Source organism: Drosophila miranda, chromosome XL, assembly GCF_003369915.1.
Source record: "Drosophila miranda strain MSH22 chromosome XL, D.miranda_PacBio2.1, whole genome shotgun sequence".
Classification (NCBI taxonomy): Eukaryota; Metazoa; Arthropoda; class Insecta; order Diptera; family Drosophilidae; genus Drosophila; species Drosophila miranda.
The window spans coordinates 21,451,654-21,472,167 of record NC_046673.1 but is presented as its reverse complement, the minus strand read 5'-3'; the positions used below and the strand labels follow the sequence as shown (position 1 = coordinate 21,472,167).

General features: G+C 47.7%; 4 protein-coding genes and 1 long non-coding RNA gene across 7 annotated transcripts; 2 read left to right on the top strand and 3 right to left on the bottom strand.

Moving 5' to 3' along the window:
* Window positions 1–40: 40 nt before the first annotated feature.
* On the bottom strand, window positions 41–4,883 carry LOC108153085 (dihydropyrimidine dehydrogenase [NADP(+)]). 2 transcript variants are annotated; one of them, XM_017282877.2, is made up of 6 exons: window positions 4,700–4,883; window positions 3,438–3,522; window positions 2,629–3,375; window positions 504–2,552; window positions 270–427; window positions 41–209 (listed from the first exon to the last, which is right to left on the bottom strand). In XM_017282877.2, the coding sequence occupies exons 2-6, from the start codon at window positions 3,480–3,482 to the stop codon at window positions 125–127; spliced, it is 3,084 nt and encodes a 1,027-aa protein (XP_017138366.1). In that variant the 5' UTR covers window positions 3,483–3,522; window positions 4,700–4,883; the 3' UTR covers window positions 41–124. The 2 variants fall into 2 exon arrangements, with proteins under 2 accessions (XP_017138366.1, XP_017138358.1); XM_017282869.2 differs by lacking the exon at window positions 4,700–4,883 and adding an exon at window positions 3,634–4,197.
* LOC108153144 lies at window positions 372–20,508 on the top strand. 2 transcript variants are annotated; one of them, XM_017282956.2, is made up of 2 exons: window positions 372–458; window positions 20,053–20,508. In XM_017282956.2, exon 2 carries the CDS (start codon window positions 20,173–20,175, stop codon window positions 20,485–20,487), a length of 315 nt encoding a protein of 104 aa, XP_017138445.1. In that variant the 5' UTR covers window positions 372–458; window positions 20,053–20,172; the 3' UTR covers window positions 20,488–20,508. The 2 variants fall into 2 exon arrangements, with proteins under 2 accessions (XP_017138445.1, XP_017138438.1); XM_017282949.2 differs by lacking the exon at window positions 372–458 and adding an exon at window positions 17,713–19,591.
* On the bottom strand, window positions 8,925–14,296 carry LOC108153102 (SET domain-containing protein SmydA-8). Its single transcript, XM_017282889.2, has 2 exons — window positions 13,211–14,296; window positions 8,925–9,718 (listed from the first exon to the last, which is right to left on the bottom strand). Exons 1-2 carry the CDS (start codon window positions 14,060–14,062, stop codon window positions 9,080–9,082), a joined length of 1,491 nt encoding a protein of 496 aa, XP_017138378.1. The 5' UTR covers window positions 14,063–14,296; the 3' UTR covers window positions 8,925–9,079.
* On the top strand, window positions 15,505–16,046 carry LOC108153203 (sarcocystatin-A). The gene is made up of 2 exons (XM_017283028.2): window positions 15,505–15,747; window positions 15,812–16,046. Exons 1-2 carry the CDS (start codon window positions 15,539–15,541, stop codon window positions 16,014–16,016), a joined length of 414 nt encoding a protein of 137 aa, XP_017138517.1. The 5' UTR covers window positions 15,505–15,538; the 3' UTR covers window positions 16,017–16,046.
* LOC117187281 lies at window positions 18,976–20,080 on the bottom strand. The gene is made up of 2 exons (XR_004472021.1): window positions 19,948–20,080; window positions 18,976–19,849 (listed from the first exon to the last, which is right to left on the bottom strand). It is a non-coding gene; the product is annotated as an uncharacterized LOC117187281 (long non-coding RNA).
* Window positions 20,509–20,514: the final 6 nt, after the last annotated feature.

The window sequence follows — 20,514 nt, the reverse complement described above, 5'->3', positions numbered from 1 at the left end:
TTGTTAATAAACATTTAATAGATTAATTCAAGTTATTTAAGTTGCTTTGAACATTTGTCATTTTATTCTTGGTGAACTTCTATTATAATATTAATAATGCATAGCACTAAGTACATATGTACATCTACTGGCACTGGCTCAGAGCGTGGGTGTAGACTGTCTCTTGGGTTCCCCGCTTGATCACATGCGGAATCTTCTTGGGTTCCATGCTAAAAAGAACAAAAGCCATTAAAAAGTGTACCAATTTTGTGAGTAAGATATTAGCATACGTAATGCAATCAATTATGGGGCACACGGAGACGCAGAGCGTGCATCCCGTACAGTCGTCGTTGACGTGGGGCAAGTGCGTGTCCTTGTCGAATTTGATGGCCTGGTAACCGGAGTCCGCACACGTCATATAGCACTTGCCGCAGTTGATGCACATGTCCTGCAATTAGACGGAGATTCGGAAATGCCAGGTGAGACAATACTGGGATACTGGGGATCTACTATAAGCTACTTACGTCGTTGATCAGGGCCACCTTCTGTTGCTTGTTGTCCAGTTGGTTGTAGGTTCCAATGCGTGGCAGGGCAGCGCCAATGATATCGGCCACCTTGGGAGCTTCATTTGGCCCATCATTGGACGGGCAAACAGCTACTGCACCCTGCTCTGCATCCCATAAGGCTCCCTTCTCGCTGCGGATGCCGGCCAGCGTAATGTCGCGCTCCCTCTGGTAGGGTCCGAAGAAGCCCAGCTTCTTGCCCACTCCCGTGAGATGCACCACCGGCTTGCCCTTCTGGTGGACGGGCGTTGGCGGGGACTGTCCATCCCAGAAGGCGCCGTTCACTGGCGGGGGATTGGCCTTCAAATAAAGCAGCGCCTTGAGACTGGTGCAGTAGTCATCGATGAGGGTAAAGTCCTGGTTCTGCACGGAGGAGCAGATCTGCAGCACTGTTGCGCCGGCCTGGAGGAATTGCAGGGCTACCTCCCCGGAATCAATGCCGCCAATGCCAAGAATGGGGAAATCGGGGATTTTTTTTGCGATTTCTGAGATGGCACGGAGCGCCATGGGACGGGTGGCATTTCCGGAAACGCCACCGTATGTGGTGCGTTTCTCCTCGCCGACGGCCGGCCAGGCCGTGGCGTCCGCCTTGAGGCCCATTAGACCCTGGACTGTGTTGATTGCCGAGCAGCCGTCGGCGCCGCCCAACTTGGCTGCCTTGGCAATGGCCGTGATGTCCGTAATGTTGGGCGTTAGCTTAATGAAGAACGGCAGCTTGACGGCATTGCGTACCCATCGGGAAATCTGTTCGACCATATCGGGTACCTGACCGCACGCCAGACCCATCCCGCGCTCGCCCATGCCATGGGGACACGATAGATTCAGTTCGAGGGCATCTGCACCGGACGCCTCGGCCTTTATGGACAGCTCCGTCCAGTCGGCCTCGTTGAAGCTGCACATGATGCTGGCAATCACGATCTTCTCGGGAAAATCGCGCTTCAGCTCGCCGATGGAGCGTAGCCAGTACTCGGCCCGCTTCTCCGAGATGAGCTCGATGTTGAGGAAGCAGCCCTGCTGTGGTCCGTACTTGTAGCCGGAGGTGGTGCCACGGACAATGCGTGGGGAGACGTTCGTCACCAGGTCCTTGTCCAGGCCAAAGGTCTTTGTGACCACAAAGCCCCAGCCCTGCTCGAAGGCGCGTCGTATCATGGCAGTGCTGGTGGTGGGCGGGGCTGAGGCCAGTCCGAAGGGATTCTCAAACTTCAGGCCGCACATCTCCACGGAGATGTCGACGCTGTCGATGTCCGTGTAGAAGAGCGGCAGGGCGGCAGGCGTGTCGAGGGGTAGATCCTGCAGGTGGCAGTGAATGCTCCAGGCCGCCACCTTGCCATCGTTCACCGATTCAACGGTGGTGTTGGCCACTCCGGCCAGATCTCCGCCGATGAACACCTGCGGCAGACTGCTCTGCATTGTGGTCCTATCCACCACGGGCAGCTCGCCACGGAACTTCAGCGGAGATAGAGCTTCACGGACGTCCGGATCCTGCAGACCCGACCCGAAGGCGGAGATCACAAAGTTCGCCTTGAGGCGCACCGTCTGATCCTCATCCTCCACCCACTCGTCCTGCTCGTTCTGCTCGGTGCGGCAGAACTCCATGCCGGTGATCAGGCCATCCTTGATGCACACCTTGCGTGGACTCAAATAGGGAAGCATCTCGCAGCGCTCCTCGCGGGCTAGCTCCACCTCCTCGGGCACGGCTCGAATGCCCGATGAGCCCTTGCGGAAGACGACAAAGACGCGACGGGCACCGCAGCGTAGGGCGGATGTGGCACAATCAAAGGCCGTGTCGCCGGCGCCCAGGACGATAACGTTGCCATGCAACTTGGGCAGACTCTGCGAGGCCTTGCAGGCGCATAGGCCCGGCTTGGAGCCATCCGAAACCAAAGGCAGGAAGTTCTTGGAGGTGTAGAAGCCCGCGTCCACGTCCAGACCCTCAAAGATCGGGTTCAGCTTGGGCTCGGGCAGACCAATGCCAACGAAGACCGCATCAAGGCCGTTGTCAAGCAGACCCTAGGTAGAAAGAGAGCGAGAGATAGGTCGTACGAAGATCGGTATGTGCATTGAATGGAAGGCCCCCACTACCTACCTGCACTGTCAGATCGTTGGTGCTGAGGGAGCGATTGGTCTTGATGCACACGCCCAAGTCCTGGACCAGCTGGATCTCAAAGTTGACCACATCGATGGGCAAGCGGTACTGGGGTATCTCGGCGGCACTCAGTCCGCCCAGGTAGGTCCTACGCTCGTAGATTGTGATGTCCCCGTAGCCCAGTCGAGCCAGAAAGGTGGCGCACGACAGCGAGGCCGGACCACCGCCCAGCAGGGCAATCTTCTTGCCCAGAGGCTTGGCCTGCGGCGACAGTCGCTGACGGATGCCCATCTGCTTGAACATCTCGGTGGCGAACTGCTGCAGTCCGCCGATGTTAATGGGCCCGGCCTCGGAGGCCTGCAGGTTGCACCCACCCACGCACAGGTCACTGGTGGGGCAGACCATGCCGCAGGTGAGGCCCAGCGGATTGTCCGAGAAGATGGCCTTGGCAGCGCCATAGAAGTTCTTATTGGCAATGCTCGTGATGAAGCTCTTGATGTCCAGCTGCGTGGGGCAGGACTTCTGGCACGGGGCATCGGCGCACTTCAGGCATCGGGCAGCCTCCTCGAGGGCAGCACGCTCCGACAGCGTCGTATGCTTGATGTCCTCGAAATTGTTGGACAGCGTGGAGCACGGCGGTGCCGTGTGGTCATTGTTGCGCTTCCAGTGCTTCTTGTTCTCCTTGGTTTGCTTGGTGGGCACCACCGTGCACTGGGTCTTCACGCGCGGATTAAGGGACAGCAGATCCTGCAAGGAAAGGTTACATTCAACGTGCGGTCGAGTGCTGATGCTACTGGGGAATAACCTACCTCAATGTCGGGTGAATCTCTGCTCAGCATTATCGGTGGACTCATCTTGTTGGTGCACTCACTTCTGGCTGGGGGTCTGTCAGATCTGGGAAAGACAAACGTATCTCATTATCGAAAGACCACAAGCTACGTTCCGTCTCTCGGGAAGGGGCTATCCCTCCTAATCTACAAAAGCTACAATCTTATCACTGCTTACCGAGCGAACAAATGTCTTTGGGCAACCCGTACGGCTCCAAACAGCGCTGTATCTAAGCGCATATATATATATAGTGCCATGTTGGAAGAGCTCTTATCGTTTATCAGTCAAGGTTGGGACGGGAGAGAGAGAGATTAGGGGGCAGCTGTGCATAGAACCACGTCTTTGAATTGGCTTAGAATGTCCGAAAATAGCCGAAAAATGGGGCCACCACCCCTTACCGAGAGAGAAAAGGGGAAGGTTAGGGGAAGGTCGCTAACAGCGAGGGCCGGGCCGGGCCGGGCTGGGCCGGTCCGAAAGGCACAAAGATGAACGATAATTGAGAACCAATGGGGAGCCGGCGAATGCCTCAGGCCAGATCTTTGGCTGTTGTCGTATGCTTTCGTCGATAAATTGATTTCTGATCCAGATTTCGCCGAATGAAGAAGCTCATTCATCAGATAGATAGAGTTTCATTAATAAATTGCAGTTTTGAGTGTTGAGTGTTGTCTAACAGCACAGCAATTTTGGTAACGGTAGAGTCTTTCTTTGCCCCCAAATTGTTATCTGTTCGTGTTATGTTTGTGTTTAATATTTGTAACAAATGAAAGGTTTCCTTGTGACATTACACCCGTAACTAGTTTGAGTTTTGGAATTCTTAAAATAATACGCACCAAACAGTGCTAGCTAACGACAACATCCGCCCCATTCACAGTTCCAATAACTGCGTACCCGTATGACTTATGTACATACATATGTATGTAAATGCGTTGTAATCAAATTATTGTAACACCAGTCTAGCCTTGTCTCGCTTCCTCACTCTGCTGATTTCTTCTGATTCGTTTTTATTCATAGCAGCTGAATCGGCATTATGCTGTCCTATGCTAGCCCACTGCCATGCCCCCACCCAGCTATTGCCCCGTGTTTGGCTGGTCCCATTATCGAGCTCGTTTTTAAATGTCGCGTATGCTAATGTCGATGCGAAAAACAAGTTCAGATTAAAAACTACCTAATCAGAGGGGACTATTCTCGCCCGATCATGGGCGATCAATAGGAATCATTAGATTGGCACAAACAAAAAACAAACCTTATTACTTGTATGAAACACTTTTCCGGGGCTTCCACACTAAAAAATATATGATATCACGGGATACATATGTTTTCCACTTATCGGCAGTGGAACTATTTTAATGGAAGCCACAAGAGAGACGAGACGAGCGAAACGAGGCAAGCGACGAAATTGGTCTTCACACTGGAAACGCCAAATTAATAATGAAAATCGTGAATACTTTCAACGCCCTTGTTGGCATCGCAGCTCGTTGGCTGCCTCGATCGTCGAATCTGAAGTCGGTGGATTCTGATTACCAAACCAATACACACAGTCAAACATAGCAAGCGATACAGACACAGATACGCGCACATTTGCAGAGCAGAAACTGTTTACTAGACAGACCACCCCCCGCGCACCAAGCCTTTGCGTTCTGGAGTGAATTTACTGTTGACTATAGTTAAATATTATATTTGTATGTGTAACGGTTAGCTAATTGTTCACATTTTAAGGCGTGCCGCCCAGTACCGTCTTTCTTGCTGGCTCGCTCGCTCACCTCGCCACCATTTCTGCCTGTTGCAAACTTTTCAGTTACAGTTAGAGTGACATTAACAGTAACAAGTTTCATACAAATTCGACAAACAAATTAAGTTAAGTTATCAGTTTCGGATCTAACAGTCGGCTGAAAACTGCATATTAACATTTGTTTATTAAATGCCACTTAACATACCCATGTAATCAACTGAATAGGGGAGATGAACAACTCCATGTTAATTTACAGTCGCTGATCTCTTAGCGGAAAGCTGAGCGAGACTTTTCGTCACAGTGGCGCCCTCCAAGAGAGCAAGAAGTAACCTAAGAGCTTTTGCAGTCGCTTTTGTGTTCTTCTGACAATTTGCGAGAGCAAAACAGAGCATCGTATAACAGTTATAAAAGTTGAACTTATAGGCCTGGCCAAGGGAGCGGCCAGGCTGCAATTACTGTGGGATTGGAGGGGAGAAATTTAGTTTCGTTTCTATATATACTCGTACATGTCTAAATCCAAACTCACTTGAGTTTTAATATTCAAGGATATCTGCTTCCACGCCTTATCCTGGCTTTCAACACTGCAACACACGGCCTGTACTGTCGCCCAGAATGGGGGAGAGAGCGAGCTTTCTATGTTCTTCGAAACTATGCGGGTCCTCCAGTAGTGCATCTCCTCGTCGGGAAACAACCTAAGGATCTAAGGATCAACCTAAGTCTTTCCAGTGAGGGTGTATTCTTAAAAGTACTGGCTTTGGAATCCCCGCAGAATTGAACATTTTCCTTGTCTTCTTTTGTTGTACCGTAACGAAGGTGTAGTCAAAATCAGTCTATATAGTCTATAATACTTATCTTCTGTCGAAACTTGAATTATACCGAATGCTTGAAGCTATACAAAATTGTATATTGGATGGTAAATATCGTACAACTGCAATGATGCGAATAATTTCTATAAAATTAGCCAGACATTGGATGATGTGGGCGGGAATCAGGTCTGGCACACAGATTATGATTTATTACTTTGTAAATATTATAGCCGACGATTATAGCTGTAGACATTGTGCGAGTCTACGGTGCCACATGACATTGGCAATAAACTTGAAATGATCCCATCAAAAATGGACACTAACTGGATGCACCGGAAGCCAAAATGCAGATGCATTCCTTTACGGGGATGGGCAAATAGCTAATTTATGAGCACACTTTTCATTCACTGGCCACTGGCCGTTCATTAAAAGTGCATAAATAACACAACGGATGGGGAATGGAAATGGGATGGGGATGGTGATGGGTTGGGCTATGGGGCTCTCAAGGAAACGTGCCCGAAACTGGGAAAGTAAATCAAAGCGTTTAATTAATATGCACTGAGGGCAGTCTGGCAATAAATTACATTCGAAATGTATGCCAAAACAAGGAAACGCCACCACCGGTTTCCCTGCACTCACCGCCCGTCCCGCCCCACCCCGACGCCAAAACACAGTATTTCACTTTCGATTCCCAGCGAACAGTCGGTGGATTTGGTCCGACAGCCTCCCTGGGCACATTGTCACATCGCTCATTGGGATCGGGATTGGACCTGCAGAGAGGAGGCACTAGCGAAAGAACCGAAAATGACGGCGCCATCGCAATTAAGATTGTTTCACTTTGCAGCCAACTGACACGCACTTCGAGCAAGGATCGACCCTATGCATGCCCTGTAGATGGCAGTTTCGAGTGAGTTTCGATGGTCGTTGAAAGATATTTATCGTTATACCAGATGAATCTCGGAAGATATGTTTGTATACGAATTATGGAATTACTTGGAACGATCATCTTGTACTGAAGAAAAGACCCTGAAGCTATTATTAACAAACTCTTCATGGCCTCTGATCATTCAGAATAAATGAATTTTGGGTGCTTCTTTGCATAGGACTCGATATCCGACAGTGGGATCTATGATCCCTATATACCTTACGACTGTCGACTGTTCTGTAGGGTATTCGGCAGACAAATGTCATGTATACGAATGGAAATTGCGTGCAATTAATCAAATCTGAACCGAGTGCAGGCTCTTTTTCCTACACTCTACACTCTACACCCACTACCACCTCCCCCCTCCTGCCCACCTCTGCCACCAGTTGACGACTCTACCCCCGCCCTTCTCCCTGTATGTTTCCCTGTATCCTGGATGCGTGTGCGTGTGAGTGTTTGTCCGTGGCACAAGTTAAAAGCAATTTGTGATTAGAACATCCACATGCGACAAGCTCTGCGACGAGTTGTTCTTTTTGTTGGCTCTTTCATCTGGCGACAGATAGATATAGTCGATGGAATGGTCCATCTAGATATGTAGATCGGTTCGATAGATAGATAGATACACGACGGATGGTCATTATTTTTTTTCATCTATATGCAGCATAATTTATTGAGATTTTTATTATAATTTTATTTATGATTTCTGAGTTTTCAAATTTGTTTGGCTCTCTGGCGGCAGAGCTCTTATTGTTGCATATTTTCTTTACCTAATATTCTATATAATTTAGTACATATGCACAGTACATATCATAGCCTACTGATATATGTATGTGCCATCGGTGGGTATATTTCTTTTCGCACAGCCATATATTATGGCATATCCTCATAAGCACTCGATGACACCGAAAGAAGCGAAACATTCTTCGAATAAATTGATGAGACAGGTGGAGCTGAGCGGAAGGTTTAGTTTGTGGGCCATCTACAGTGGAAACTCCCTCTTAGCGGATGGATGGAAGCCCACCAATCATTGAGTATCTCTGGGAACTGTGGCCACAGCCATCACTGTAATTCCATTCTAGGATGGATATGGATATTCGCGAAATTTCTTTTCAATAGTTCCCCCAATAGTTGGGAATTATTAGGCCAGAGAGATGTGCTTTTAATAATTCTTTTTTATGCAGACATTTGCTCGATTTAATGAGCAATTTACTGAGGCACAAAACTGAATCGAATATTGAAGGAGGCAAATAACAAATTCGCATTAGACATACACACTACACGGATGTACATAGTCACTCGTCCATATGTCTGTATATCTATCCATGGTGTGCTGCACGTACACATGCACATTTAGATGAAAAAAAAACTTATGAATATGAATATATTTAATCGTAAAACGGGCCGGTGACTTGCCTGGCCCCGTGTGACTTGCCAAACTGTCGGTCGTTTGGTCGTTTGGTCGTTTGGTCGCTTGGTCGCTTGTGGCGATGGCGATGGCGAAGGCGAAGGCGTCAGTGGCCTGTGACACAAAAATAGATCCGGCCCCCAACTTTAACGGTCGCCCAAAGTCGACTGCAACTTTTAATGGCGAATAAAACAAATGCTAACAACCAAATCGAATCAAATGGAATAGAAATTTATGGCTCTGTCGGATATACAGTCGTAGAGTCAATCATTGCAAATAATAGCGTTTTGATAGCCATGAAACTACTGAACATCTAGCACCACTCCAAGTGATATTTAGGCCTGAAACGTACCCATTAACATCTAGATTCTAGAACCAAAGGTGATTCGAGTCTATTCCTCTCTGTCTAGTGTATTTTCGGAGATTATTTGTTTCCCAAATGTGTCGTCTGGCGTCTGCCGTCTACCGTCTACCGTCTGGCTGCATGGATTAAAAATCATTTTGACAAAACGATCCCGAAGCCCCCATAAGCTGCCAGAGAGATTTTTGAACACACACACGCTCAGCGTCTTCGAGTATAATTTTTAATTTATTATAAATAAATAAATACAAATACAAATACAATTATTAAGTTTAGTACACACAACACAACAAATTTGAGGGAAATTTGAGGGAGGGTGACTACTTGGAGTTGGGTGACAGGGGGGCCGGGGCCATCGATGGCCATCGTGAATCGTCGTGCATCCTCGCCCCCGACCTTAAGCCGTCTCAGTGGCTGCTGGGGCTGGGGCAGGGGCAGGAGCTGCTACCGGTGGAGCGGCGGCTGCCTCCTCGGCCCGAGCCGCCTCCTCGAGGGCGGCCAGTAGCTTGTCCGCCTCGGCTGCCTTCGCCTGGAGCTCGGCCAACTTGCGCTGCTTCTCGGCCTCCTCGGCCAGCCTCTTTGCGCGGCGCTCCTCCTCGCGGCGCAGCAGATCCTGCAGCTGGGTGCGCACCAGGGACTCGCCCAAGCCCAGCTGGTCCATCACCTGGATGACGTCGCGACTGTACCGGAGACGGGTGTTGGCCGCCAGCTCCTCGCTGCAGTCCTCGCGGCCCTCGCCGAGGCGCTGCAGCACCGACAGCTTGGCATCGATCACCACGTAGTTGCTGTTGGGTATGAAGTTGTCGCTCTTCTCGTTCAAGTACTGGACCAGGGTGCGCAGCGAGTTCGAGTTGGCCTTGGCGTTGATGGCGCCGCTGGCGAAGTCCTGCGACTTCATCATCTGGGCATGCGTGGACTTTTGCTTGCACACCAGGCAATTGTAGCTGGGATGCGGCAGTCCGGTGATCTCCGGCACCACCAGGCCCGAGCAGTTCGTGTCACGGCAATACAGGCCCGAAATATAAGCGCCTTTCTCCTGCGATTGCAAAAGAAAACCAAACCTTTGATTAATGATCGATAAGTGTAGCAGGGAGGAGTCGATAAGTAATAGATAAGTGCCATAGAGAGGAGTCGATTAATAATCGATATGACGCGAAACAGAGCCAAATCGATTAGTAATCAATGAGAGGATCATTGAAGATGAGAAGACTGCTCAAAGGCTTTAGAGAGGCGAAAGTGTGTTTGGTATCACAAAGGATAAATATAAATTGAGGCGAAAGTGTGTTTGGTATCACAAAGGATAAATATAAATTGTTTAGCTCAAAGTCACTCAAAACGAAACATAATTCATGAATTTTTTATAGGAGAAAGAAGAATGGGAACCAGTTGAAAGACATGGTGTTCATAGGCGCCTAAAGGTAGGGAAAGAGTCCTATAAGAGTTCAAGGGAAGACTGTTTTCCACTTAAAAATGAAAGAAACTCCAAAGAGTATTTCCAGTGTTGAAAAAAAACAAATCATTTAATGAATAAAATCACTTCATTTTACCGAAATGAGGCACTTGAAAGCCAAACATCTGATCGTTAGCATACGACCTGCTGCGGATCACTTGAGATATATTTCAAGTGAGTCATAGTCATTTATTGTTTCGTGGGATGGGGGGAGGGGTAGGGGGACATTCCAAATGTCCCGCGAAACACACAAAATGTTTTTCGCATTGTTAGGATTCCGATTGCAGCTAAAAATAATCCATAACGGATTGAACAAGTTCAACGAGTGATCTCTACATCTCATAACTATGTCCATACCCATACCTATGCATACAATATATCTGCCATATAAATACGTATCCATGTATCTCTACGCAGAGCTAAAAAATTGACATAAATAAGAAAGATGTCGCTACGTGTGCGTTTTAACATTCGCTCGTGCTATCGATAAATATCTACGCGCACACTCGCATACATATCATCGGACGCGACGCACGGACGAACGGACGCAAATTCAGTTAAGTCTACGGATTTCGTATGCAGGGATGATGATGATGATTTCAGCATGGAATCCGTTCCGTTCCGTTCTCAGGTTGTTAAGGGAACCACACACAGCCACGTCATGTCTATTCAGCTTTTGAATCGCTTGGCCAATTTGCTTGTCCATAAATTAAACTCGATAATTAATGGATCCGATCCGCGGATCGGTTGCAAACCAGAGCGGATAGCAGATAGCGGATAGCGGATGGTGCACAATAGCAGCAAGTGATGGTAGCAAAGGAAGCACACTCATTTCTGTTGTGGTGACCCCACGCTTTAATCCACCCAACGATTGCTTTGGTATGGTATGCTAATCCCAATTCATAGACGCGAACGCCCTGAGCCCCTGAGAGTTCACTGAACCAATTCCACGGACACAGAGACCTCTGGAACCGGAACCGCAGAGGGGTTCGTTCTATTACAACCAGCACGAGACGATCCGAAAATCAAGGTCAGAGAGCAGAGAACAAGGGACCGACCACAAAATGTGAATAGTATGTATATGAGAAATAATATTCAAAGAAACCAGTGAAGAAGAATCACATTTCTAGATCTGTTTGAGATGAGAGAAATTGCATTGGCAATCAAAGCATATGTATGTATACGTATAGGCCATCGGGATTGTTATAAACCATTAATATGCATCATTTGTTGGTTTAATGGCTCATGCGTTTTTCCTGTATCAAATAGTTTTTGTTCATTATTCGACAAAGGCCTCTACTCTGGTGTGTCGCGGATTCAAACGCGAATGTCAAACGAGAAATTACGACCCGACGGCGCTATACATATGTGGCCCTGGCCAAGAAAAAATCTGTTTCTTTATATATGTACATACACACGTATATATCCAAACAAAAACAATTAAAAAAATAACAACAAAAAAAGAGAAAGAATTTTATCAAAATCGGAGAAAATTGCGACAAAAAAATGGAATTTAGGAATCAAATTCAAATCGATATGAGCGCAGAAAATTCCGGCAAAAACAGCAGCAGAGCGAAAAGATGTGGGAGATATACGTATGTAGATCTCGAAGCGTGAAAAAGATATATAGAAATCGAGATTCAGCCACCTCTCAGGCATTTTTAGGCCGAAAATATATATAGAGGAACCAAACCAAGCAAATTAAAAAGCTTTTTGGAATCACATCTATTTATTTGTGATTTAATTGAATTGTGTTCGGCTCTTTAAAAATAAACAAAATTTTTGAATGTTGTAGCTGTTGTTGTAGCAGTTGTTGATGTTGGCTATTGGCTGTTGTTGAACGGCAAAAGGCCGCCGCCACTTGTTGCGCCTGGAAACGGGGGGACGCTTTTGGGAATCGCGAAAATGGGAATACCCGGCGCGCCGGCGGTGTATCGCGGGAGGAAATCAATTTACGGCCAACAATAACAAGACCAACAACTTGTAATAATACAAGTGGAGGGGAATGGGCGTGTGTGTTATTCTGTTGGCTTAATTGTTTTCGGATGAATTTTTGATGCGCACAGGAAATCCTTAATTTTTTTTGTTTTCCCTCGTTCTGGCCACACATGCAACAGCAACAAACAGAACAAAATGGGCGGCTAAAATCAAAAAGAATCATCCCCAGAGGATGGAGAATTTCGATATTGTCTTCTTTTGATGGATCTCGACACGAGTTCATGTAGTTCCAAAGTTAGCCCCTTGGCCCTAATGGGCTCAAATTTATAAGATTGACCTCGACCTCAGTCGCTTGATTACATTCGTCGGTTATTTGGCTAAATAGTTTATACAGCTGGCACGTCCCTCATCACTTGGCGCTGTCTGGGCCCGAATGGGTGATGGGAAACAATTGGTGTTCGAAACACTTAAGAGATGGTGGAATAGAGTGATCTTCGAGCTAAGCAAGAGTAAGATGTTAGTAAATACCCATAAAAAGCTCTTGGATATCTGAAATATTTGTGGCGATAAAACGCCGCAAATGAATGCTGAAGTAATCATCTAATCAGACCAGAAACAATAGCCATAGTTCTAAGGGATCCAACATTGATCTCCTATAAAGTATCCAATGAAATGATCTTCATTGCAGATAGAGTTCTTCTTCTTCCTGAATGATCGTTTAAGAATTCTCCTACTGTCCCTGCCTTTGGAGCTCATCAAATGAGGATACCAACGATCGCGGATAGTAGTTACTATTTTATCAAGTGATCACTGAATGCAGCATTTAAGTAAATATCTTTGGCTATGTACCACAAGTATCCAATTTATTTTGACAAAGAGTTTGTTTCGTTGATTTTCAAAAGAATACGATTCAAGGGAGATCTTCCAACGATCTTTCAACTGTCAAAAGTATCCATGAGACTGATCTAAAGTATTATTTCCTCCATGATTCCTAAAAGCCCTAAAACTACTGCACACCAAAGTAAAATGCATCAGCTATGATAATCGAAAAGTGAAGCAAGAAAGGATTGTAATGAAATGCTAAGAGTGCACTGAAAACTTATCAAGGACTGATCTATTATAAAAGGGTTATGTTCTCACCGTCGGATCGGAGCATCGGGAGCACTTGCATGTGAATCCCCTCTTAATTTTGAGGAATAAGTGTCGTGCAATGTTGCCCGTAAAGAGTTTCGTGTAAGTGGTTGTGATCTCGAAGCCCTCGGGTATATCGACGGCGGCGCGGACTATCATTATGTTGGTCTTCTCTTCGAAGGTGTAGTACGAGTTGGGAATGCAGTCATGGTTCATGACGGCGAACAGGGGAAAGAGGGCGCGATAGTTGAACTCCTGGTTGTCGTTGGTGCGATCGGTGGTCTTGTCGAAGCCATTCGTTCGCAGGACGGCCACGGTGCGGTTCATGATCTCGAAGATCTTCTTGTCGGTGGGGAAATTCTTGAAGCATTTGGCCGCATTGCGCACCTCCACGCGATGGTTGTTATCCAGATTCGCCTGCAGACAGTAGATCAGATCGCGCTGGTCCTTGTTCAGGTTGAGGGCCCGGGCCACGCACAGCAGCCGGATGATCACCGAATTGGCCACCTCGGGCTCGTTGGGGCCCCACGACTTTAGCAGATCGCAGTCAGTCTTGTGCTGTTTCTTCTTGGAGCAGAGACTGCAGACGGGCAGGCCGCAACCAATGCGGCACATGAAGCGCGTATCCGGCAGCTCCCTCAGGCACACACTGCACGCATTCAAGGAGTCCTCCTCGTGGGCGGACAGGCTGATCAGGAGCGGCATGTCTTTAAAGATGATCTCGCCGCGCTTGATGCTGCGCGTGGCCATCAGGCCACGTCCGGCTATCCTTGAGACACCCACCTCCCAGGCCGGATCCTTGTCCTTGAACGGGGCCAGATGCAGGTCCAGCAGCTCCGAGGTACGTTTCGGGCAGATCATGGCGCGAGAATTCAAGTTCCGAGTTTCGTTTCACAAACAAACAATTAACCAAACAAAATATTACGAGTATCTATCTCTATCACAATTACAGCTGTATCTTTTGGGAAAAGTCTCGTAGTCTCGTAGTCTCCGAGTGTGATCTGGTATCGTTTTTTGAAAACTCTTTTTCTTTGGGTTTGGGGTTATCGCTGGCGGAGTTCTTTTCGCGACTGCCGTTCGTAAACTGTCGCCGTTTTCCAGCCTTACATGATTTTTATGTGAAAAGTCGGACGGAAAATCTTTTGCACAGCGAAAAAGCTGAAAATTCGCTTTCAACGAGCGATCACGAGCCGAACGACGACAGCGCGATCACGATCAACCCCCAAAACGATGCTGAAAATATACGAGTTCCCATCGGATTTGTGGGTGGGACGTACAGACGGACAGCCCCTCGTCAAAAGGGGTCTGAGGGGGCAAAGGAGCATCGTGTGGCATCATTATTCCCGATCCCAATTGCGATCCTTGTCCCCTTATAGATGGATGGATGGCATGGGATGGGATGGACGATGAACAGCACTTGGTTCGTGATCTGACAAAAATGCCCGGGGCCCCTAGTTGAATGGACGGTCGGATGGATGGATGGGATGGATGGATGGGATAGACGGATGGATGGGCGACGAGCGGACGGGCCGGACGGACGACTTGTCGGCTGGCGGATGTACATGCAGGCATCTGTACATTCTAGATGTATCCACGTATGTTGTTCATACAAATCGGCATGGATTTGTGCACTTCTGACAGCGCTCTGGAGTTGCGCCAAGAATGCTGCCGGTGCCACTGCCGTATGGAATGATGAACGATTCATCGGAGGAAGCGGTGCTCTCCGAGTGCTTGTGTGTGTCTGCTGGGGTGGCTTAAAGTCACTCGACTTTTGCTGATATTTTGTACTTTGAAGCGATTCATTTTGATTAATACATAATACCCTCGCTGACGGCGCGTCGTGAGTGTGCGGAAGTAGCGACCCCAAGCAATGACCCCACGACTATTGTACAGGGCTTTCTGGTTCAACAAAGACGTCTTAACAAGATTCAGATTCTGTAGAATTCAAGCTTCAACCAGGTGAAAATTTACCTGATAAAAACCACAAACCTACACCTACATACGGATGACAGTTGATTGCAAAGATCAACCATTATAATATCATCTGTATTATAATATCCAAAAATCAATAGCAAACGGATATTCCCATTTAAAAACGCAAGTCTTTTTTGAAACGCACTGTACAAATCCATCGGATTGGTAATGAATGTATGTACGTATGAAAATATGAACGATCCAAACAAAATAAATTCAATTCCATTATCAAATTGAAGATAGGAGCATTGAAGCATGACCCACAGATCTCTGATACACTCAATCTTGAGAGAGGATTCTGCCTATAAAGATCGACTCGTACCGCGGAGCACATATCAGTGATTGTTTTGAAAATCAAACGAAATGTTCAACGAAAAGTCTCTGTTCATTTGCCTGGCATTGGCCTGTGCTCTGGTCAGTGGAAGTCCTCACGGAGATGGAGATGAAGTCCCCCCATCCATCGGTGGACTCGGTGCACCCAAAACGTTAAGTGGATCGGAGCTGGACTCCGCAAAGTCGACTCTGACTTACTCCCTGGACACACTGGCCGCTGGCGAGGGACCCAGCTACCGGTAAGGCATTGAGGGAGAATTCTACGACATGCCATTAATTGGTCCTCGTTGTCCTCACATTTAGAGTCTCGAAAATCATGTCGGCCACCGTGCAGGTGGTCTCCGGCTTCCTGAATTCGTACATTGTGGAGTTAGTTGAACCGAATGGTGTCACCAAAGTGTGCGAAGTGAAGATCTGGTCTAGAAACTGGTTGCCCAATGGCATTGAGATCACCTTCAACTGCCCCAACGAGCCGCTGGTGATCAAGTCCCACGGTGCTCCAGTCTGAATCCAATAAAGATTTCGGTTTTCTTCGAATCGATTTTGGGCTTTTTCTAAAGGATGTTCGAGGGGGGATCCCAAGTCCAAGAGCTCCTCGATCCCAATCGATCGCAGATCATAGTCTTTTCCCATTTATTCAGCAACAGCAGATAGGGCGACTCCAGTGACTCCAGGAGAGCTACCAGGCGGAATCGTTATAAATAAAGTGAGAGGTTAATATGCAGAGACCGCTTCTCTGGCTCCCGATCTCTGATCCATTTCGCTGCTGGCAATGCCCCATGCTAATTCCTTTCCCACTGATGATACAGCAGCGAATTTCCATCTTTCTGATCATAAAGCAAGCATATACATACTTGCAGACAGCGAATAAATATACCTAATACACTCGACAACTTGCAAATTGGCCACCGCCTGGTGGCCGCTGCCTCCATCCGCGACTGCCGTCCGTCCGCCTCGCAGCACCGGGACGGGTGACGAAGACGGCTCACGTGCATCAGAAGAGTCGTCAGGCCAAATGCAGTCTGCAAATTGGCTCAAAATTCGCCTTCCGACAGCTAATGCCAACCACAGAGGCAGTGGCAGTGGCAGTGGCAGTGTGGCAGTGGCACCAACAACAACAACTTTAATTTAATGATATACAAAATAAACACACAAAAAAAACCAAAACAAAATGAACCAAAATATTATAATAAAATTCGATGTATGCAAATGGCTTGCAAAATATGCAAATGGCCACAGGAACCAAACCAAACCACATTTTATTGGCGCTTTGACGCGTTTTCGCTGCGCTCCGCTGGCAATGAGGAATTTGGCGCCATCGCGTAGCCGGTGCTCATTGCCATGTCGTCGTCCATGTCACAAAGTTGCCACAGATCCGCTGCAGCAGAACCGCATCAGATCCAAAAAAATCCGCATCCGAATCCCAACAAAAAAAAACCGCAACTAATTTTGCCAGTTGCTGCTGTCAGGTGGCGCCACTCCAGGCGTTGCACTAGCGCTTCCGCTGCGAGAGAGAGGCAAACAGACAGAGAGAGTGGAAGAGCGAGAAAGAGAGCGCGAGTGAGCGGTAGTTCGACAGCTCAGCGGAGGGGAAAATAATTACAGTCAATCGAAATGAAAGCACGTATAATCCGTGTGGCAAATGCAGAAGCCCTCACACACGAAAAACCGAAAATAATATTTTTCGCAAAATTATAACAAAATAGAAAAACAAATAGGTGGGCGCGGGGAGGGGCTGCACGCTGCCAACAAGTCTCGGCAAAATGCTACCCTTTTCGTTACTAAAGGCCCAATCACCTGTGGCGTCCATACCCCACCGCTTGTACCCTATGTTTCGTATTCCGCATCAAAATATCTATGAAAATTTGCTGAAAACCAAAAATCTATGCCATGTTTCTGTTGTTGTTGTTGTTGTTGCTGTAGCTGATGTTTTTCTTCAGTTTTTGGTGTTTGCTTTTCTATCCTTTTTTTTTAATTTTCAGAGTCAATTAAAAATTGTAAATTTTACTTCTAATTTAAGGTAGGCAAAAATGCAATGCGACCAGCAAAGACGACGACAAGCGAGGAAAAAAAATTTGCAATTAAAATTTTTCGCGTCTTTGTCACGGCAACATACGGGGCGGGGGCTGGTGGGGGGGTTGCAGCATGGCAGCCGGAAGACGGAGCAGGCGGAGGCGGAGGCGGAGGCGGAGGCGGAGGCGGAGGCGGAGGCGAATGTTGGGCCCCACTTGATGGCGGCAAATTTGGCGTTGAATGAACCTCACCCCCAGCCGCACCCTGTTGCCCCCATCGCCACATGGAGGATGGGAGGGCATGGGAGAATAGTAGGCGCAGTAGGAGATCGGGTGAACTGTTTGCGTGGCCCATTGCAAGCGTAAAGATGCACCCGTGCCGACATGGAAGGGTAATTGTGTTGATTGAAGATATCTATGTACATACATAGTCATCGCAGATGCCTCTGTAGATTGCTGTGAATGGAAATGGTCTGGATAGCCGGCCCCCAAGTCTCAGTCACCATTCATTTGAGTTTAATTGGCTTTCCAGTTCATATGTATTACGTATTAAGCAAGTGGAAACCTAGCGAGAAGAAGGGTATACGAAGGTCAATAAGTAGAGGATCGGAACCTTATACAAAAACTTCCTAGATGATGGAATAAAACAGTGGTGGGTGGCATACTTTCTGGATTTGGGAGCAGTCCAACAACAAGAGAAAACCCTTAAAATCGACACTCTAGTTGAGCATCAATTCGCCGCGTCATGCACACGACGTGTGAATTGTTATTGTTTTTGCGTTGGAAACAGTTGAGAGCAAGGACGTATAAACGAAAATTTCCACAATATTTAAGGATATTTCAACCAACTAATAATAGATTTACTCTCAAGTTCCGCTACTCTGGGTGATCTCACGCAAAAGTGCCTCTTACCTTCCTTTGGAAGATGGAAAGCTGCTCTTCTTGTGGTATGATCTGCTGGAAAGACTATTCCAATTGACCATTTGATCAGATACCATGTGTCAATAGATGATTTCTCAAATATTCAGGGTCTTACAGTAACATTTGCTCCTTACTGACTGGGGAACGGTTAAATTCCCATGGGAAATTTCCCTTTTGAAGCCCCTCTTGGGCTTTCTTTTCCCCGCCCCGTGCAGAGTGAGTGCCTGCTCTCCAGCCCTGGTCCGGGGCATTGAATCAACATATTTGTGGTGGGTAAATTTCGCATTTGATTTTAATACACTTAAACGCAATCAATTTTATTGCTCTCGTTGCGGTTGCCTGTCGAATCGAATTCGATTTGATTTGCTTTTGAATGTGGGATGTGGATGCGGGATGGCTATGCTGATGCCAATGGGGATGTGGATTCGATTTGGGTATGGATTTAGCCTTCTGCGCCATTCGCAAGGTCCCTGCCCCACCTGAGGCCGCGACCATCTTTCCTCCTCCACATACGAAAGAAAAAAAATCAACAAATTATATGAAAGAAAAAAGAAAATCTTGTTTACAACCAAAATGCGAGTGTGGAATGTTACGAAAATGCCGTTGCCGTTGCCGTTGCCGTTGCCGCTGCCGTTGCGTTCCATATGCACATGATCTAGGCGATCCATATAGCGATGTCTGAAGAAGACCTGAACGAACACTCGGAACGCAGATCCGCGACTTATGTGTTAACATAAAACAGATGACGAACGGCAGCTGCGACTGCCAATTTCGCTTCAAAACTTTGAGTGGAGGAGGAAGGCGAAGCGAAGCGAAGTGGAGGCTTCTGCTTGCTGTTTTCTATCGCACTACGATTACTGCCACCTCTCCCCCCTCCCCTCCCCCTCCGCCGTCGGGACAGCTCTGACATCATCAACACATGGTAATGGGAGGCGCAGATTGTATAATCTTCATAGTCCAGATATGCTTAAATTATTGTCCAGCATCGTTATCGAGACACCGGCTCCGTCCGGCCGGCTCTCTACAGCTTAGTGCAGTTTTCCGACTACAGCGGAGGCGAGACCTACAGATCGCAATGGGCCAACGGTCGCTGATCTGCCTGCCGCTGCTGCTGCTGCTGGGGCTGCTGGGGCTGCTGGGGCCGCTGGGGGTGAGTAATCTCCATGACATGAAGATTAACGAATTCGAGCAACAGATTCACCCCACACCGGCGGGGTGCGCAAACCGGTTGCAGGTTGCATTGCCAGCTGCGCGAACTATTTAAAATCCAATAATAGCTTTTCCAGGGGAATAGGAGTTTGCATAAAAAATTGTAATTTTCCAGTAAGTATTACCCAATAGCTTTAGGCCTTAACATTTGCGGAGCTCAGGAGAAACACTTCTGATACCCATCTTGTGACCATGGCAGCTGGAAAGATGCATATTTATGATATAGTGGTTCCTATTTGTGTACTGCATTACAGTAAGTACTCGTACTGTACTTGTACGTAAAGTGAGGAAACTTACAAACGAACAAGAATATGCTTTATGGATCCCAATCGTTTTACCCTCCTCTGAATAGCTGAATGAAGACACATATTCTCTTGAGTTCACCGCTAAATGCAATTACAGGTGCTGCAATCCGGAGCACTGGCCATACCCACGCCCACCCCCCCACTGAGAGCCCCCCAATCGCTGGCACTGCTTCGGGCCCGTGACCAGTGCAGTGCGCACCTGAGTCACGCCCAGCGAATGCGCATGGATCGGATGCAGTATGAGAATGTGCCGCATGTGCAGCGATACATCCACTGTTTCTGGTCACGCCTGCAGCTGTGGCACGACGGCACCGGCTTCGATGCCCTCCGCATCGTCCACAGTTTTGGAGGACCGCGGCGTCTGAATGTGGAGCAGGCACTCCCTGCCATCAATGGGTGCAATGCGAAGGCGCGAAGAGTGTCGCATGGAGTCTCGGACTGGTGCTACAGAGCCTTCGCCTGTGTGTTGAAGACACCGGTGGGCGATTGGTATCGCCGGCACATGGCCGATGTCATCAACGGAAATGCCTAGGAGACGTCCACATCGGATCGGCTGTGG

Excerpts from the sequence above, each read along its gene's own strand:
- LOC108153085 (XM_017282869.2), bottom strand. The coding sequence starts at position 3,713 with ATGGCACTATATATATATATGCGCTTAGATACAGCGCTGTTTGGAGCC. Across the intron at positions 3,376-3,437 it reads GAGATTCACCCGACATTGAG|GATCTGCTGTCCCTTAATCC; the intron begins GTAGGTTATTCC and ends CTTTCCTTGCAG. Across the intron at positions 428-503 it reads AGGTGGCCCTGATCAACGAC|GACATGTGCATCAACTGCGG; the intron begins GTAAGTAGCTTA and ends GTCTAATTGCAG.
- LOC108153102 (XM_017282889.2), bottom strand. The coding sequence starts at position 14,062 with ATGATCTGCCCGAAACGTACCTCGGAGCTGCTGGACCTGCATCTGGCC. Across the intron at positions 9,719-13,210 it reads CCCGATGCTCCGATCCGACG|GAGAAAGGCGCTTATATTTC; the intron begins GTGAGAACATAA and ends TTGCAATCGCAG.
- LOC108153203 (XM_017283028.2), top strand. The coding sequence starts at position 15,539 with ATGTTCAACGAAAAGTCTCTGTTCATTTGCCTGGCATTGGCCTGTGCT. Across the intron at positions 15,748-15,811 it reads GGCGAGGGACCCAGCTACCG|AGTCTCGAAAATCATGTCGG; the intron begins GTAAGGCATTGA and ends CCTCACATTTAG.
- LOC108153144 (XM_017282949.2), top strand. The coding sequence starts at position 19,361 with ATGGTAATGGGAGGCGCAGATTGTATAATCTTCATAGTCCAGATATGC. Across the intron at positions 19,592-20,052 it reads GGCTGCTGGGGCCGCTGGGG|GTGCTGCAATCCGGAGCACT; the intron begins GTGAGTAATCTC and ends ATGCAATTACAG.